The 18,913-nt window shown below is 53.4% G+C and overlaps 1 protein-coding gene across 1 annotated transcript; it reads left to right on the top strand.

The window, feature by feature from the left end:
• The first annotated feature begins 2,903 nt into the window (after nt 1-2,903).
• Nucleotides 2,904-17,932, top strand: Degs2 (delta 4-desaturase, sphingolipid 2). The gene is made up of 3 exons (XM_006971687.4): nt 2,904-3,061; nt 15,426-16,168; nt 17,505-17,932. The coding sequence occupies exons 1-3, from the start codon at nt 2,980-2,982 to the stop codon at nt 17,649-17,651; spliced, it is 972 nt and encodes a 323-aa protein (XP_006971749.1). The 5' UTR covers nt 2,904-2,979; the 3' UTR covers nt 17,652-17,932.
• Nucleotides 17,933-18,913: the final 981 nt, after the last annotated feature.

Below are 18,913 nucleotides of genomic sequence, written 5' to 3'. Positions count from 1 at the left end.
ATCTGCGTTGACCAAGGATCCGAGAACAAGGAACGTTGGTTTGCCAGGGTGCTGTTTTAAAATTATTTTTAGCTGATGCATATTACTTATTGATTTTTAATATTTATTTTGTGTGGAAATGGAACCAAGCCTTGTCACTGAGATGCATTCCCAACCTTGGTTGTTGTTTTCAAGCATGCAACACCTTTGGGGAGTGTTGTTTGTTTGTTTGTTTGTTTGTTTGTTTCTGAGACTTACTATGTAGCTGCTCTGGAGTTTGTCCTCTGGCTCTGCCTCCAGGGCCTGAGGCTGCAGCACTCTGTGTCACCAGCCAGGCTCTTGGAAGGCTGGGTTGTCCCCACCCTCCATACAATCCTATTCCCTCTCTTCCCAGGAAACCCAGTCTCCGCCTTTCTGGAGGGCTGCCTTTCTTTGTTGCAGTGACTTCCCTGGGAGGCCACTGACTCTGGGTCCAGGCCACGAGCCAAGCTGTTGGCTCTGAAGGGCAGAGGTTTGATAGAAATGCATTCTGGGCTGATTTCTGTCACCAAGGGACAGTACCGGAGTCCTCAGACAAGTTCTGACACCAGAACCATGTGATGAAAGATCATAATCAGTTCCTAAGTGAGAACCAGCAGGCAGCAACCCAAGCCTAGGGACATGTGATGGATGCCAAGGACTCACTGAGGTAGCTGCCTTTCAAGCTTCCTCCCACTTTCAGGCCATAAGAGTCTCTGCCTACCAACTTACCAGGGACTAAATATTGTATCTAATATAGAGATATGCATAATTGCATAATCACATACACACAGTGTGTGTGTGTGTGTGTGTGTGTGTGTGTGTGTGTGTGTGTGTGTGTGTGTGTCCTCACTGTGAAGTGAGGACATGTTTCATAATACACATGGTTAGGGGATTTAGCCATTGTGCTAACCGGACAATGTAACAGCATGTTTACACAACCCTATGGCCCCTGGCCTCTAACCTCTGTGTATTGATGCCTGTTGCTCCTGAGGCCACCATGCAGAAAACACAATTAAATGATGCGCTGGAGACAACGCAGTGAGACACGGGGCACACCACAGCACACTACCTTACAATTACACGGCGTGTACAATGAGGTGGCTGGACTGGGGCCTGGGGATGCTAGGCAAGGCTTTCTAGCCTGAGGCACATCGACAGCCTCTGCGATCTATTGTTTAATAAGCACAGGGATCAATCTGGGGAATGACAGTGTGAAGCGCTGCGAAGGCACAGCCTGGTGTTACTACCCCGGGCTGCTCCTCACGGCACGTGACTGTCTACTGTGGGGTTGGTTACACATCTGCTCACACCAGCATCCCTTCAAACACTGTGAGGATGCGTGTGCTACCACGGTGTTTGGCCATAGGAATGCTTCAGCTCCTTGATAATCTTACAGGACCCCTGTTCTGTGTGTGACAAGAGTTGCTCGTGGGGACACCAGAGATACACACGAGTATATGCAGGACACCCCAAACTCCCTTTTCTTCCTTCCTTTCCCTCTTCCCTTATAGCCCAGGCTGGCCCCATCCGTCCTCTTGGGCCTCAGTTGCCCCCTCTATGAATTGAGTACCCTGGCTTACTTCTCTCCAGGCAGGGGGTGTCCCAAGTGAAGAGTATGTTTTCTAACCCTGACCCAGGCCCGAGGAACCAAGGGAGCCAAAAGCGGGAACCCCAGGTACAAGCATCAAGATGGAAAACCACAGAGGTCAACATGGAGGTCAGCACCTGGCAAGTGCTTTGGCATTGGTAAGGCTCTCCAGGCCAGAGGTTAGGGGCTGGGTCCTGGTATAGGTCTGCCTGTAATCCTACATGCCTGAGGTAAGGCCTTCTCACCTGGCCTAGTTACCGCATCTGGCAGCTGGTGGGATGGCAGCGGAGGGTCCTTCTTGATGTGGCAGCGATGGGCTCTGGCTGGCTGAGTATCTTCCTCACTCACTGGACTGTGGATCAGTCCTTAGTGCCCCTCCCCACCCGATGTCGCTGTCTCGGCCCTCCTCCTCAGTTCCAGCCAGGGCTGAGAGTGGTCCATGCTCCTGAGTCTCAGGAAGGAGAGGACACTTTCCATCCCATGCCTGCCTGTGGTGGCCTTGGCTGCTGTTCCAGACAAGGCCACCGAGAGGCCAAGCTCTGAGCCTCTGGAACACCAGAAGCAGGTGGAGAGCAGAAGAGACCTCTTCTGTCACCCCCACAGATCCAAGTCCTCGCCTGAAGAACGTCCGAGGCTGCTCTTTACTTCTCAGGCTTTGCTGTTCCCTTAACCACCAGCGCCCTCCCTTTTATGGGGCTGTTGATCCCCTACTCGCCCTACAAGATCCAGTGCAAAAACTGCTCCAAAGCCAATCTGTGCCTTGGCACAGATCACCCCGAATCATCTCTATACCTCTGTTCCTCATGTTTGACTCACTTCCGTGCTTTTGTTGTGTCTTTATGTCCCTCTGCCTTGCGTGAAAGGGACAAGCCGGGAAGTCATTGCTGGGGCCTGCCTGTCCCAAGCTCTTTGCTTGCGGGCACCTCTCCCCAGCTCCTAGTTCCCCAACATTCATTCCCACTTACTCCTCTACGGAGACCAGGACGCCAGGATCAGAAGGCCCAAAGGCCCGAGTCTAGAGCACAGAGTGAACGGCGCTCCGTGGTGAGGCCAGCCAGGCGCGGAGACAGGTGCGCACCGGAGCGCACAGCCTGCAAGTGGCAGTGGGCATCGCCACGCGGTCAGGGAGTCAAGGACTCTGGGTGTCCCGCAGTGGCTCCTGCAGGGCTGCCAGGGTGCCGGCACTGCCGGCCGCATCTCCCAACCCAGGCTTTTTGGGTTCCGGGGGGTACCACCGCGACCCGCCCTAGGTCCGCCCACGAGGCACCCAAGCCTCGGTCCCGCCCTCCACCCCGCCCCCTCCCGGGCCCTGAGGTCCCCGCCAGCAGCGGGCACCCTGCGACAGGTGAGCATAACTCAGTGGAGCGCGCTCGGGCCCCAGTGTCCCCACCATGGGCAACAGCGAGGGCCGCAGCGACTTCGAGTGGGTCTACAGCGACCAGCCACACACGCAGCGGCGCAAGGAGATGCTCGGTGAGCGCGTGCGACCATAGTTGGGGACCCGGTGGTGGCCGCAGCGGGATGGGGGGACAGTAGAGGAGCTGATCAGCGCGTGCCGCGGGTTCTTCACCCACAACCAATAGGCACCTGTTGTGCGCAGACCCCCCCCCCCTCCTTGCGTTGCGGCCAAGCCTGTCCACCGGGAATACGGGGAATACTGGAGCTCGGGGGACACACCCTCTCGGGAAGCCGGAGACCCGAGGTTCCTACCGGTGGAACGCGGCTCTCCTGCAGCAGACCTCTGCGAGATCATTTCCCTGGGTGGGCCCCGTCCTGCGGATTCCACGAGACAGGCAGGTGTCTCGGGCTCCACAGGTGGAGGGTGCGTGACAGGAGTGCCTTCCTTCCATCCCTAAGCCTCCCTATGCCCCATGCCGGGATGCCTCTCACAACTCTCACTTCCCCCAGCTCACTTGGGTGCCCCAGCATCTGTTAAACTGTTTCATTGGATTGGCGATGCTGTTTCCCGTGGGTTTACCTGACATTTACTCAATGGTCGGCTTCCATTTTCCTCGCCGGTGGTATCCCGGCTGCTGTCCAGGTCTCTAGTAGTTGTCTTTGGCCAGGTCTTTTTCTTAGGGTTTTTGTTTGTGATGTCTTCCTGACCTACCCCTAACTATGAAAGAGGAAGATGTTTTTTTTTCTTTTTTTTCATCTCTGACTTTTGCATCTTTCAAACTCAGGGTGCACCTGGGCTGCTGTAGTTGCAGTTTTTTGGGGCTCAGGGCCTGGAAATTGTCCTGTGGGTTTGTATCTTGTGGTTGTCTCCTACATGTCGGAGTAAGCCATCCTCCCTACTTGTGTGAACTTAGCAGGCACTCCCGCCCCAGGAGGAGGGCAGGAGCCTTGGCTGAGGGGCTGATTGTGCTAAGGCTGGATCAGGAGCCCCCCTCAGCCCCTCCCCTGGCTCTCCAGCTTCTCTTCCTGAGTTCTCCCGGCGTCAGGCCTTAGGTAGAGAGGACCTGTGAGCAGAGACACACATGGCAGCTCTGTGTCCCTGCCCACAGGTGCTCATGGAGTCCAGACGAACTGTACCTGTAAACCTCCCCCCCTCCCCTCGCCGGCGCCTGTGTCCCCGCCCCATCTGTAAAATGGTGTGGTTGCTATGCCTAGCAGAGAGAATAAGGCAGGCTCCCTGAAGGATGAGAGCCAGCAAGGTGTCGGGGACTCTAGGATATGTGGCAAGGTCCTCCCTCCCTCCTAGATGCACAAGTGGGCTTCGAATTTGTGATCCCCTGTTCTCTGCCTTCCTAGTACTGGAATTGCAGGCACTTACCACCACACCCAGCATTTATGGGGTGCTGGGGAATCAACTCAGGGCTTTGCACACACTAAGCAACACATCTCTAATAGAGAAACCATGGACCCTGGAATACATCCTTATTTCCTAGAGAGATTGGTGGGGGGAAGGGAGCAGGGCAGAGGCCATGGGGAGTTGAGGGGGACACTCTGGTCCAGGCACAGCAAGAGAGCTGTCATCTTCAGGGAGCTTCATTCCTGCCCCAGCTGTGGGGACTGTGGCTTCCTGATACCTGCCCAGTTGGTGCTGGTGACTTGGGATGTGTGTTCTTTTATCTGCTTAGGTTCTGGTCTTTCCTGCATTGACCAACCCTCCAGGAAGCACCCCACCCCACCCCATTGGCTGCTCTGATGTCAGGTGCAGGCTCTCTCTCAGCTCTGCCTCTCCAGCTCCATTGCCCAAGCTCTGGGCTCGGCAGCAGAAGTTTAGTGGCTGGCAGGAAGGCTGATCCCATGGTCAGGATTCCAAGAGTCACTTGTGAGTTAAGGGTGAGTCAGTTGCAGCTTGGGCAAGAGGGAAGGCTGAAGGTAAAGTCTTCCTTAAGAAGTTGTGGTTCCGACTCGGGAGGTGATGTGTGAAGCATTCAGACCAGGATCCCCACAGGTATCCACAGAAGCTTATCATTTTCAACCTCCTGCCGATAGGGCTGGGAACTCACTGAGGATGGGGTGCAGAAGCCCCCCTCTCTCCTTCCCCCAGCCTGGGGGGGGGGGTCCTGCACATAATTACTCTGTGGCTTTTCAGAAGCCAAGTGTCAATCAGAGAGGAGCGGTTTGCCCTGTGCTGAATAGTCCAGAGGCCACCGAGGCCTGGTTGCTCAGGTCCATTTGTAGTCTATACAGCTGGCTGGCTGGTAGATGCATCAGGCTCTGGGCCTGACAGGTGTTCGGTTAAGACCGTAATCTCCCAGTCAGATCCCAGGAAGTCATTGCTAGGAGTTGGCCCCGGGTGTTCTGCGGTAAGACCAAAGTCCACCCCTTATTGCCGCCTAGGATGAGAACATGTTCTCCTGGCACAGTCCTAAGAAAATAAGGTCCATGGTAGCATCTCAGGCCAGGGCAGGCAGGAAGCTGATCCATTACACACTGAGCCAGGCCCAGGAACACAAGCGTGGGTTTGTTTTATTGAAAATAAATAGCTTTGTAGTTTTGTTTGCTTTTTTAAAAAACATATGAAAGCAAGGTACACACACACACACACACACACACACACACACACACACACACACACAAAGGGAAACCAGGAAATAAAAGTCAGTTGTTGGATTGTTTGCTTAGGAGAGGCCAGGCTGCGACTTCTCTTGGTGGCGATGGCCTTTGGGAAGATCAGAAGACCCAAATGCCGCCAGAGAGTCTAGGGCACAGAGTGAGCTGCCAGGGGAAGGCGAGGCTTTGGTCACTCAGCCAGGGACATGCAGACTCCAGGGTGACTGGCAGGAAGCCTGCCCCTTGCTGGGATATGCAAGGATCTGGTTGAGTCTGTAGCCCCCTCCTCTGCCAGGCAGGGTCTGAGATTACAAGAGAAGGGTCTGCCTGCCTTCCTGCCCATCTGTGTGGCTACCTTCAGTGCCAGTGTCTCCTTGGGGGCCCGGTGTTTTTTGCCCAGTTCTAGGACCATGGTTTTGTGGCCAGGGGTAGTGTTGTGTTGAGGGGCAGGTGTGTATGGTGCTGCACTAGGCGGGAATGGGAAAATGGGATGTGGGGATCGGGCCCCCGGCAGTGCAGGAGGTAGTGGCCCTGTTATTCCCTGTTCTACCTTCCAATGCTGAACTCTGGCCTCTGCCCTGGCCTATTAGAGACACCCAGACACTGACCCTGCAGCTCTTCACTGTGTTTTGCCTTCTCCCCAATCTGGAAGGCCCAGGCAACTTCCTGGCCTTTGTAAGCATTGTTCTGTGCTGGGCTGATTATTTTTGTGGTGCTAGGGATGGAACCTAGGACCAGGTATACGGTAGGCTGACACCAGGACCCTCCCATCCCCAGCTAGACGTCTTCTCCTTCTCCATCCTCTCCTTCCTCCTCCTCCTCCTCCCCCTCCCTCCCTCCTTCTTCTTTTTTGGTTTTTCAAGACAGGGTTTCTCTTTGTAGCTTTGGCTGTTCTGGAAACCAGGCTGGCCTCAAACTCAGAGATTCACCTGCTTCTGCCCCCTAAGTTCCAGCTAGGTTTGTTTTTCTTTCCTTTTTATCAACTGGTTTAGTGTGTATCCTTCAGGTCTTAGCTTCAAATATTCCAAAGAAAATTCTGGCAACACATGCACAAGTATGTACACAAATGCACACACACACACACACACACACACACACACACACACACACACACACACACGCATGCATGTGTGCACACGGAAGGAATTGAAAGCCCCGAGTTGAGGCATTTACCAATTTCTGTAACTGTTCTCATCGTGGCTGGCTCCTGGGTGCATTCCTGAAGTAGAGCTGGGGACAAGATTCCCACTCTGGTTCCTGTGCCCAGGAGCCCTGTGAGTCAACCCACATGCCGCCACCCTTCCCCTCTCACCTTCCCCTCCCCCGCTCTCCTCTCGGGTGCCACACCCTCTACCTTTGTCCCCAGGTGTAACTCTGCACTGGACTTATCTCATTCAATGCTCAACTGTGTCTGGTGCCCAGTGGCTCTGGGATTTGGGGAAACAGAAGCAATAGATCCTCTAAACACCATGGACACCCCTAGCCAAAGGCAACCAGGGTCAGCCTAGGTGCCAGATGCATGACCAGGTGAGGGTCACTTCCTTGTTTTTATCATGTCCTCCTGTAGCTGAGAGGCGAGGGAGCACTCTGGCCTATTGTCTGTCTACTGATCCCATCACAAGGGACCCATCTTGTGATTTAATCACCCTGCTTCCTAAGTGGTCACGTGGAGATCTGAGTTTGGGCTGCCTGAGTTCCACTCAGATGGAGCACTGTCTCCACGCCCCCAACATACCTCACTAGCACGGCTCACATGTTCTGGGACGCTGCACTTGGCCTGTCTTAATGCCATGTTCTTTAGTATTTAACAGCCTTATGGAGGTATATTAACATGTCATGCAAGTCCTTTATTTTTAAGGCCACACTCCAGGGGTCCTTAGTTTGTAACATGACCTAATCTTCTATCACTTCGAACACTCCTTAGGGTCTGAGGCCATTCCCACCCCCAACTACCTTGGCATCTTCAGTGGGTAAGTTTCAGTACAAGGGTCCAGCACACTGTTTGGCCCGCTCACAGCACCTTAGCCAGGACACACTATGTGCCCTGCATGAGCTCACACGCCTTTCCCAAATTCTAGGATGGATCCTCCTCTCTCATCAGTTGGGGATCCCCAGAGACCTGTGTCCGTATCCACCACCAGGATACAAAGCAGGTCTAACAAGTGGCAGGTGAGGAGGTAAGGTAGATGTGAGACTCAGGAAGACTCTCTGGACCATTGTTGATGTCTTGTGCTGTGTGGGTCTCCCAGAGGCCTCCAACAAGCTAGGGCAAAGCTCAGACCTGGGCTGGGAAAGATCAAAGTAGTGGGGAGATATCCTCGTAGTCAGAGGTAGTTGTCTGGGAGGAAGTCATCTAGGAAGGCTCCAGGTGCCTGGATGAGAGGCTGGTCTGCTGTGGAGGGGTAGACCTGGTGGGACTATGTTCGTTTGAGCACTTCTGCCTACGGTCACTAGGGGGCATCATCCCCACTAAGCAGTTTGGTGGTGGGGGTCGGGGAGCCGAACTGCTGGATCCCATGACACAGGAGCCAAGATCATGGCCCTGTAGCCAGACTGGTCTTGTGCACTACTTACCTCCCTGGGAAGGGGGTGGGAGAATCCTGTCCTGGATGGTGTTGATGCCAGGCTGGGAGGGGAGAGGCATGAGGGTTTCAGAGTGGGAGGTCTCCCTGGTGGGACCCTACTGCAGACCAAAGAGAGCGAGGGGTCACCATCTCCATGGGTCAAGAGGGAGAGCGCTGGAGCGGCCTGCAGCTGGCAGCCGCCCTCGGCTGCTCCCCTGCCAGCTCTTGACTCTGTCCCTGACCACACAGTTGACAAATCAGGAGAATTTCTGGAAAAACCAAGGCCTCCTCAGAGGTACAGGTTAAGAGTGTCTTGTGGCTGGGTGGTGGTAGTGGCGGTGGTGGCGCACGCCTTTAATCCTAGCACTCGGGAGGCAGAGGCAGGTGGATCTCTGTGAGTTCAGGGCCAGCCTGCTCTATAGAGCAAGTTCCAGGATAGCCAGAGCTACACAGAGAAACCTTGTTTCTAAAAAAAAGGAGTGTCCTGAGGATGGGGTCACCATAGGCTCTGGGTCCTTAAGAGCAAGTGACTAACACACGTAAGTGGCAAATCTAGGGCATTTAGGTCAGGCCCCCTTAGACCCGGTGGCCATGGGCCCCTAGGGAAGATGCCACCTCCATGTGCTCCTAGTTCTGTGGGCTGTCAGGGAAAGCATATCAGGAGTGGGGTGGAGAAGAGAGAGGGGGGCACTGGCCTGAGTCTGAGGATGCTTGGCTGTGGACTTCTAGATGGGTGTCAAGGCTGGCCTCCAGGTCATGGAGCAGAGTAGAGAACTCTTGAGGCATGCTTAAGGTATCCAGGCTAGAGGCTCAGTGGGCTAGAGGCTGGATACTGCCCGTGTCCACCGAGAGGAGACTCAAGCGGCGTGCCCATTGGATGGAGGGCTCGGCAGCAGTGTGGGCTGCAGAGTCTATCAGGAGGCAGCTTAGGGTGGTCAGGATGGGCTAGGGAGGGGACACACTGTCCTTCCATGTGGTGCGTTTCTCCTCTATGGGAGGTCCGGTGGGGGACCTGAGGCAGAGGAGGGCCAGCTAGGATCCAGGGTGCAGTTGAGTCATTGGGAGATGTTGGGGTGGTGATGGGAGCTTCTTGCACAGGGCCTGGGCAGAGGGGAGGGGGAGGGTCATTGAGCAAGCAGCCCTGTTTTAATTAGGTTTCTATTTAGGTTTCTTATCAGGTTTCTATTGAAACACCACGACCAAAAAGCAAGTTGGGGAGGAAAGGGCTTATTTAGCTTACACTTCAACATTGCTGTTCATCACTGAAGGAAGTCAAGACAGGAACTCAAACAGGGCAGGATTCTGGAGGCAGGAGCTGATGCAGAGGCCACAGAAGGGAGCTGCTTACTGGCTTGTTCCACATGGCCTGCTCAGCCTGTTTTTCTTTCTTTTTTTAAATTAATTTGTTTATATTATGTATATGAATGCTCTATCTGCATGTACACCTTTATGCCAGGAGAGGACATCAGATCCCACTATAGATGGTTGTGAGCTACCATGTAGCTGCTGAGAATTGAACTCAGGACCTCTGGAACAGCAGCCAATGCTCTCAACCACTGAGCCATTTCTTCAGCCCATCAGCCTGCTTTCTTATAGAACCCACCACCCACCATGGGCTGGGCCCTCCCCCATTGATCATTAGAGGAGAAAATGCCTTACAACTGCATCTCAAGGAGGCATTTCCTCAGCTGAGGCTCCTTCCTCTCTGATGACTCTAGCTTGTGTCAAGTTGACACACAGAACCAGCCAGTACAACGGACCCCTTGTCAACTTGATACACAAACACTATTAAGCCACATCTCTTCCTTTATTACTCACCCCCAAGATTTCACACTAAAATCAGTCTTTAAAATTTCAGTCCAATCTTTTTTATTTTTTTTATTTTTTATTTTTTATTTTGGTTTTTTGAGACAGGGTTTCTCTGTGTAGCTTTGCGCCTTTTCCTGGAACTCACTTGGTAGTCCAGGCTGGCCTCGAACTCACAGAGATTCACCTGGCTCTGCCTCCCGAGTGCTGGGATTAAAGGCGTGCGCCACCACCGCCCGGCCCCAATCTTTTTTAAAAGTTCAAGTCTTTCATCTGTGAGCCCCTTTAAAAATAAAAATTAGATACCTTCTTAAAAAGGGAAGAACCAGGGCACCATGACACTCTGAACCAAGCAAAATCAAATTTCAACAGTATAAATAACTCGATGTCCAATTATCTGGGATCCACTCACAATCTTCTGGACTCCTGCAAATAGCTTGGGTCACTTCCCCAGCTCCACCCTACACAGCACACACAGCTTGTCTTCTAGACTCCAGCAGGTTCCATTTCAATGCTGCTGCTGTTCTTGGTGGTCTTCCCATGGTACTGGCATCTCCAAAACCCTGGGGTCTTAGGCTGCAACTAGGCTACACTTTCACCAATAGCCTCTCATAGGCTCTCTTCACAGTGCCAAGCCTCAACTCCTCTGCATGACCCCTTCAGTCCTGGACCTTCAACTGCCACTGAGGCTGCACCTTCACCAATGGCCTTTTTTTTTTTTTTTTTTTTTTGCCTCTCACAGTGCCAAGTTTCAGCTGCTCTCCATGACCCCTTCATGCCTTCAAAACCAGTACCACCTGGATGGCTCTTACATATTACTAAGTCTGGCTGCCAGCATGAGGTACAACCTTGGCCACCTCTGGAACACTGTAACTGGATATTTCTCTCCCACCTGCCAGTTCCCAAATACCTGGCAGCTGCTTCCCAAGTTACCACACAGAGTTTTATGTTAATTATAAATGCTTGGTAATTATAAATGCTTGGCCAATAGCTCAGGCTTATTACTAACTAGCTCTTACATTTTAAGTTAATCCATATTTCTATTTATGCTTTGCCACATGGCAGTACCTTTATTAACATGCCATGTTCATCTCCTGCTCCCCCTGAGTCTGGCTGGTGACTCCTGATGCCGCTCTTCTACTTCCCAGCATTCTGAGTTTGGTTCTCCTGTTTAACCTTATCCGGTTCAGCTATTGACCAGTTAGCTTCTTTATTAAACCAATCACAGTGACAAATCTTCACAGTCTACAAGAGGATTATTCCATGGCAGAACACAGCTTCTCTGTGCTTCCAGGAATCACTTCCCAGAAGATTTCACCTCAGTGATCCTGGTCTCTTCTTAATCACTGATAATTTCTTAGCTCCAGCCAACCAGCATCAAGAGTTCTAGCAAAGCAAAATTTTTCTTTAATAGTTCTGGTATCTCGTTAATCACAGCTGATTCTTCAACTTCAGCTAACCAGAAACACAGGATCTTAACTCAGAATAACAAGTGGCCCTGATAGAGTCTTTCAACTTCCCTCTGAAACTTCACAAGTCAGGTCTCCATCTTCTGCGTGGCTCTTAACATTCTTATCTTTCAAGCTCCTAAAGAACATGTCACATAACTCTTAATACTCAATGGCTCTTTTAGCCCCAAATTCCAAAATCCTTTTATAATCCTCCCCCAAAACATGGTCAGGTCTGTCACAGCAATACCCCACTTCTAGTACCAATTTGTCTTAGGGTTTTTATTGCTTCAATGAAATACCATGACCAAAAAGCAAGTTGGGGAGGAAAGGGTTTATTTGGCTTACACTTCAGCATTGCTGTTCATCACCGAAGTAAGTCAGGACAGGAACTCAAACAGGGCAGTAACCTGGAGGCAGGAGCTGATGCAGAGGCCATAGAGGAGTGATGTTTACTGGCTTGCTCCCCATGGGTTGCTCAGCCTGCTTTCTTACAGAACCCAGGACCAACAGCCCAGGGATGGCCCCACCCACCATGGGCTGGGCCCTCCCACATTGATCATTAAATGAGAAAATGCCTTACACCTGGATTTCATGGAGGCATTTCCTCAGCTGAGGCTCCTTCCTCTGATGACTCTAGCTTGTGTCAAGTTGACACACAGAACCAGCCAGTACAAGCCCACAGTCACCGCTGCTAGGCTGTGTCTTCAGGTGTATCCCGAATGTGACTGCTTATATCTAAGCTAAGGCCTGGGCCCTGCTGCCCTGGAGTTCACCTGGTTGGGGCTCACCTGATACAGGTGTGGCTGGACCTGCCCTCTTGCGCTGATGCTTGGCTCCCTTCCAAGGGGAAGCAAGGGCAGCTGCCACCTGAAAATCCTTAGCTGGAGTTAGTGGGTTCCTGGGTAAGAGAGAGGGAGGCTGGCTGTTGCCCGAGGGAGGCTGAGTGGGTGAGGCAGGTTCACAGAGGCCACCCATGGGGGACTGGTGAGCTGGTGGCATGCACAGATGCAGACACTTTGCATGTGATTTTCCTGGTGGGGACAATGTCTTCCTGCAGATGTCCCTATTCTGTCATGAAGACATGCCACCTTCTCCATGGTCCTGGGTTCCCCTCCGTTTTCCTGTAGCACTGAGGCACTCCCTAGTGGTGTCCTAACTCTGGCTCTGCACCTGTCCCCCTACCCCCAAAAACTCCCAGGTAGCGGCAGGCACATCAGTCCCTCCGGTGGAAGGCCAGAGTGTGGCTTCACATATGGGTTGTGCCCTATGTGCCCAGAGCCATGCCCCTGCTGGGTCCAGAGGGATGATGCTGGCTTACCTGGACTGAGGAGCAGAAGGGTCCTCAGAGGCCAGGCCATGCTTGGCTGGCCTCTGTCCCACGGCTGGGAGGAGGAGGTCCTGAATGGAGTCACCAGGTTTGGGTGTGTACCACTTCACAGTATCCTTTGCTCTGGACATTAGCATTCTGGCCCAGTCTTACTGGGCTGAAATCCACATCAGCAGAGCTGTGTTCCTTCTGGAAGCTCCATGGGGGAGCAGGTTCCCTGGTCTTCCCTGGCTTCTGGAGTCACCCACCTCCTTCATAGGACTTCCTGTCTGTTCTAAGACAGATGGCCTCTCTCCACAGGCCTCACTTAGCCCTTGGCTCCCAGCTTGGCTCTCGCATGACTAGGGAGCCTTGTGATGACTTTGATGACACATGTGCCTCTTCTTGACCATTTTTTAACCTTAGATGGTCAAAGGGTGTGGTGTTAGCATGTGGGGATTTTGGGGGTTGTATTATTCTGCTCACCACTGGTGCTAAATGGTTTCCCCATTTGAAAATAGAGACAGTCTGCCTGGGGGCAGCTTGGCCTCCTAGTGCCCAGGCTCTCCCAGGAACCTGGGGGTAGGGATTAAGAAACTGTGGGCAGAGTTGAAAGGGAAACATTTAATACCCTGATGTAAAATGCCCAGGCTCATCACACCACATGCTACCATGAACTTCAACAAGCAGTCCCTGGCAGCCTGCCTTAGCTTGGCCCTGAAATCTTTCAGGCAGCTAGCAAGGCCTTATCTCAGGACCATGCCAGATTGCTCAGGTGAGGTATTTGGGAGTTGGAATTCTTAAACAGTGGGGATTTCAGTTTTGCTTTGTCTAATGGCCTGGAACTCCTGAAACCTCCTGCCTCAGCTCCTGAGTGGCTGGGACCATAGGCATGATTATGTGTGTCTCCCAGTGAAATGTTCTTAATCTCTCTCTCTCTGTCTCTGTCTGTCTGTCTGTCTGTCTCTCTCTTCCTCTCTCTCTCTCCTCCCTCTCTCTTCCCCTCTCCCCCTCTCTTCCTTTCCTTTATTTTTGAGACAGGGTTTCTCTGTGTTTCCCTGGCTGTCCTGGAACTCACTCTGTAGACCAGGCTGGCCTCAAACTCAGAGATCTGCCTGCCTCTGTCTCCTGAGTGCTGAGATCAAAGGCATAAGCCTACACTGTCTGGCCAAACATTCTTCTCTTGTGGTAAAGCATATATATGATTTGCCCACTTATTTATTTATACATGGTCTCATGCAGCCCAGGCTACCTCAAACTCACTATGTCGACAAGAAATATCTTGGACTTCTGATCCTCTTGCCTCTACTCCCAAGTGCTGAGATTACAGGTGTGTGTCAACACACTCTGTTCATGCAGTGCTGGGAATGAATCCAGGGCTTTGTGTTACACTTGGCAACTGAACTGCTCCCCCAAACCTGCCACTTTGGGTGTGTAAGCTGGAGGCATCAATGACAGTCACAAGCCATATAGCCATCACTGCTGTTCACACGGTCTTGCCAGTTCCAGTCAAAGCCAGAGCCCCTGCTATGGTCCTGGGAGACCCTCTCTACAGGCCAGCCCTGGGCAAGGCAAGGCGAGGTCCCTGTCTACTCTGAGTGGCGCTGATGCTCAGGACCTGGTGCTATTTAACTGAGGTGCCCTAGGATAAGACCGTGCCTGGCTGGCCAAGCTTCCCCATCTGCAGGACAGTGCTGGCCCCATCTCTGGGGTGTCTGTCCTTGTCCAAGGAGCCAACAGAGCAGACCTTGGGGGTATCTGTCACCCTGAGTTTTTCCTGGATGCAGCACTTACTGTCTGACCAGAAGCTGCCACCTCCTTCATCAGAGGTTTCTAGAAGGCACAGCTGTCTTGTCTAAATGTGTTATCTTTCTGTCTGCCCTTCCCTCCTCGTCCTTCTTGGCTTGGCTAACTTCCACATGCACCATTTGTTCCTTTTCTAGAAAACAAAAATACAAAAAGCACGACCTACACAGGGACGGACACTCACTCACTGTCCTGGAGTGACAGCTGGCATTTGGTTAGCCTCTCTGCAGTGCTTATTTGGTTTAGGGACTGCCTCCCAAGCTGTGCCTCGACACCCCGAGTGGCGAGAGTTTGCCAGTGACCAGTCCACATCATCCCTTTCTGGCTGTGCCCAAGTACCTAGTCTTACATGACATGGACCTGTGTTTACTGGAACACTGGGGGCCAGAAGGCTTGTGGCTCTGATGCTCCTTTGGTTTCCAATATACCATTTTTGTTTGTTTGTTTTTCATGACAGGATTTCTCCCTGTCTTGGTGTCTGTCTTGGATCTCACTCTGTAGACCAGGCTGGCCTCGAACTCACAGAGATCTGCCTGGCTCTGCCTCCCGGGTGCTGGGATTAAAGGCGTGTGTCACTGCCGCCCAGCTATACCATTATCTTTGTGTGACCTGTTGTGACACTGGCACTTTATTTAGGCTGGTGGCAAATTCCCCCACCCTGGGAAGTCTCCCAGTCTCTTCCTGAAGGTGGTCAGAGGTAGGAGATCCTGTGCACACCACAGTCCAGGCTGCAACTCTTCCAACACACAGTATTGGGATAGCATGCCTTTCCAAGACCCTTGAGGGTGGGGGGTGGAATCCTGATTACTTTTAGGGCACTGCTGAGGACTGAAGGTGGGGGACGACAGGATGAGACTCAACAAATGCCAAGTCACTCGTCATTCTTGTCTTCCCTGTAGCCAAGTACCCAGCCATCAAGGCCCTGATGAGGCCAGACCCCCACATCAAATGGACAGTGCTGGGAATGGTGCTGGTGCAGTTGCTGGCCTCCTGGCTGGTGCGGGGGCTCTCTTGGCGATGGCTGCTGTTCTGGGCTTATGCCTTCGGTGGCTGCATCAACCACTCGCTGACACTGGCCATCCATGACATCTCACACAATACTGCCTTTGGCACAAACTTTGCCTCCCGCAACCGCTGGTTTGCCGTCTTCGCTAATCTGCCCATTGGCGTACCCTATGCCACATCCTTCAAAAAGTACCACGTGGACCACCATCGTTACCTGGGTGGCGACGGGCTGGATGTGGACATTCCCTCGAACTTTGAAGGCTGGTTCTTCTGTACGCCGGCCCGCAAGCTGCTCTGGCTGGTGCTCCAACCTTTCTTCTACTCGTTACGGCCCCTCTGTGTGAACCCCAAGGCGGTGACCCGTATGGAGATGCTCAATACCCTGGTGCAGCTGGCAGTCGACATGACCATTTTTGCCCTCTGGGGGATCAAACCCATAGTCTACCTGCTAGCCAGCTCCTTCCTGGGCCTGGGCCTACACCCTATCTCTGGCCATTTTGTGGCTGAGCATTATATGTTCACGAAGGGCCATGAGACTTACTCCTACTATGGGCCTCTCAACTGGATCACCTTCAATGTGGGCTACCACATGGAGCACCATGACTTCCCCAGCATCCCCGGCTGCTACCTGCCACTGGTAAGTGCTCAGCCTAGGCTCAGCGGGCAAGGGAGGAATGAGGAGGGTAGAGAAAGACTCTGCCATTCCCAGGCTGACTTTTCTTTGTGGGTTGCTAAGGGGATGGCTACTCACTTTTGGAGTGCTTGCCTGGAGATAGAGGAGGCAGATCCAGATAAGACAGTGTCTCAAGGCAGATGCAGATCAGCAGCTTAGGTTAACGTACGTACAGCTGCTGGAACCCTGCTGATGGGACCTGCCCATCCTGCGTCCCTGCTCCAGTACTTGGGCCGTACTTGGGCTTCCTTTTCTGTATCAGTGGACACCATGGGAAGCACTCTGCTTTCTGTCTCCCGCCTACTGCTGCTCACTTCCTGTCCCAGCCTGGTAACAGTACGGGCACCCCGCTCCCAGCTTGGAGCTGGCCAGATAGCGGAAGTGTAGTCTTGTCCTTACAACCTATGGGGACTGGTTATAGCTATGGGGGGGGGGGGAGGCTGGGGTGGAGGTGTGAAGGTTCAGATAGAGGAACCGGAGGCCTTGAATGCCAATGGCTGTTACATAGGTGTGGCAAGGGGCAGCAGTGGGGGAGGGTTCTCATTCCTGAGTATGTTTGTATGTCCTTCTTGGGTGCCCAGGTGTGTGTGTGTGTGTGTGTGTGTGTGTGTGTGTGTGTGTGTGTGTACATTTGAGAAGGAGGCAGAGGTTAAAAGGGATAGCATGTTTCAGAGGCCACGCTTGAGTCCACGGAGGCCGCCTCGGACAGGCAGAGGCAGTCTTCACAGAGCACCTGCTGTGGGCTGGAGAGGAGGCTGCCTGCTGGACCCATTTCAGATGTGGAGCAGTGCCTTCCCTGGGGAGGTGGGAGGATGATCTCCGCAGCAACGTGGTGTTCTGGTTACAGGGGCTGTGGCCAGAACACTCCCTGGGGGAGGGGTAGACACTGCACATCAGGTCAGGGTAAAGGCTGGGTGTGGACACACGTGTTAGGTGAGGAAGCTGCAAAAGCCGAAACCCACAGCCTGGCAGAGCACAGGACGCTGGGGTGAGGAGTGAGGGTGCTATTCAAGGTCGGCAGGTGCAGGCCTCAGAACTCTGCAGGACCATGATGGACCCACCTTGACCTTTTGGATTAGAACGTTGGTGGGTTCTGAGGTGGGGCACTCAGGCTGTGATGCCTTCCCTGTTGGGGCCTCCTTCACCTGCAGCTGGTGTGTGTGTGTGTGTGTGTGTGTGTGTGTGTGTGTGTGTGTGTGTGTGTGTGCGTGCGCACGTGCGCGCGCGCGCGTGTGCACTCACAGTATGTGTGCTAGAGTACCAGCCAAGGTGCAGCCTTGACCCCAACCCCTCTCCACAGGTGCGGAAGATTGCCCCCGAATACTACGACCACCTGCCGCAGCACCACTCCTGGGTGAAGGTGCTTTGGGACTTTGTATTTGAGGACTCTCTGGGGCCCTACTCCAGGGTTAAGCGCAAGTATAAGCTGGCAGAGGACCGCCTGTGAGCCCTGCCGGCCAGCAGTCCCGAGTGGGCAGCTCCACGCCTCTTGCCCCCACTTCCGCGGGCCAGGGCCACAGAACATCTGGCTACATCAGCTCCTGCAGTCTAGGCTGCCTCTGGCCCTGCTGGGCCCAGCGACAGGGGATGCAGGCTGTGGTTGGAGGAACCAGGCTTACCTAATCTCTCTGGGCCTTCCCTCTGACTAGGATACTCGGTGTCTGTGGTCCCACGGAGCTGGTTTCTCTGTTCTTGTGCCCTAGATTAAATCTAACATTTGTCTTTATAGTCAATGTGTTGTCCTTCTTTTGGGCAGGATGGAGTCTTGGCCTGAACCTGAGCTTTCAGAGAATGAGGCCTAAATCCAGGTGGGTGAAGGTCAGCCCCATGACTGTGTCTAGAAGGGTGTGTCCCTGAGGCCTCTGCCACCATGGAGAGTCTATAGATATGGACTGCAGAAGGTCCCTCCAGGCCACAGGACAGCTCTACTTTAGGCCCTTTGACCCGTGAAACCCTCCTGGGCTTGTTCAGGGTCAGGCTGGCAGTGTAGGATCCACATCCTTGGACAGGTCCGGGTCAGGCTAGCTCATCTCCCCGCATCCTACATGGAACTGACTGGGCAGTGTCTTTGTGTGTTATGTGAACTGGGAGTGGGTCATAAATACTGATGTGATGGCACAGCTGTGTCTAGAGAGGCAGCTTTGGTTAGTGGCCTGGTCCTGAGGGGCTGGACCATAGTGGGTCCTGGTGTCCAGAGCAGGTGGCAGCAGTATGCTGGGAGGGTCCCTTTGCAGTCAGGGACAAGAGTGGGCCTAGCCGCACAGCTCCCACTACATCCTGAGCTTGTGGTACGAGGCGTGGCCAATGACAGCACCACAGAGGCAGCCAGGGAAGGAGGGTGCGCTTCAGCCCTTGCCCCATGCCTGGGAGTGGCCCTGTGTTCCAGGAACAGGTGTCTCTGAGTAGTGTGACTGTTGAGATGACTTAGAAGGCCTGGTCCAAGAACTTCTGAGACATGAGGACTTTGAGACGAGGCAGGTGGCTTCTTCCTGTGCACACAAGCTTCTCCAGGAGTTGAGGGGACTCCCAGTGAGGCCAGCTGCCATCCACGGCCCTGGCTGAGCCCCACTGCACCTGGCCCACCAGCCTACTTCCTGCAGACAGTGCCATAGGCCTCTGCAGGACCTCCCCTCATGTCAGAGGTCTGCGGTACCTCTGAAGGAGTTGTGATTAGGCTATGCTGAGGACATTTTGGGAGAGGCTGGGTAG

Source organism: Peromyscus maniculatus, chromosome 14, assembly GCF_049852395.1.
Source record: "Peromyscus maniculatus bairdii isolate BWxNUB_F1_BW_parent chromosome 14, HU_Pman_BW_mat_3.1, whole genome shotgun sequence".
NCBI lineage: Eukaryota > Metazoa > Chordata > Mammalia > Rodentia > Cricetidae > Peromyscus > Peromyscus maniculatus.
This window is presented reverse-complemented; position numbering and strand designations above follow the sequence as displayed.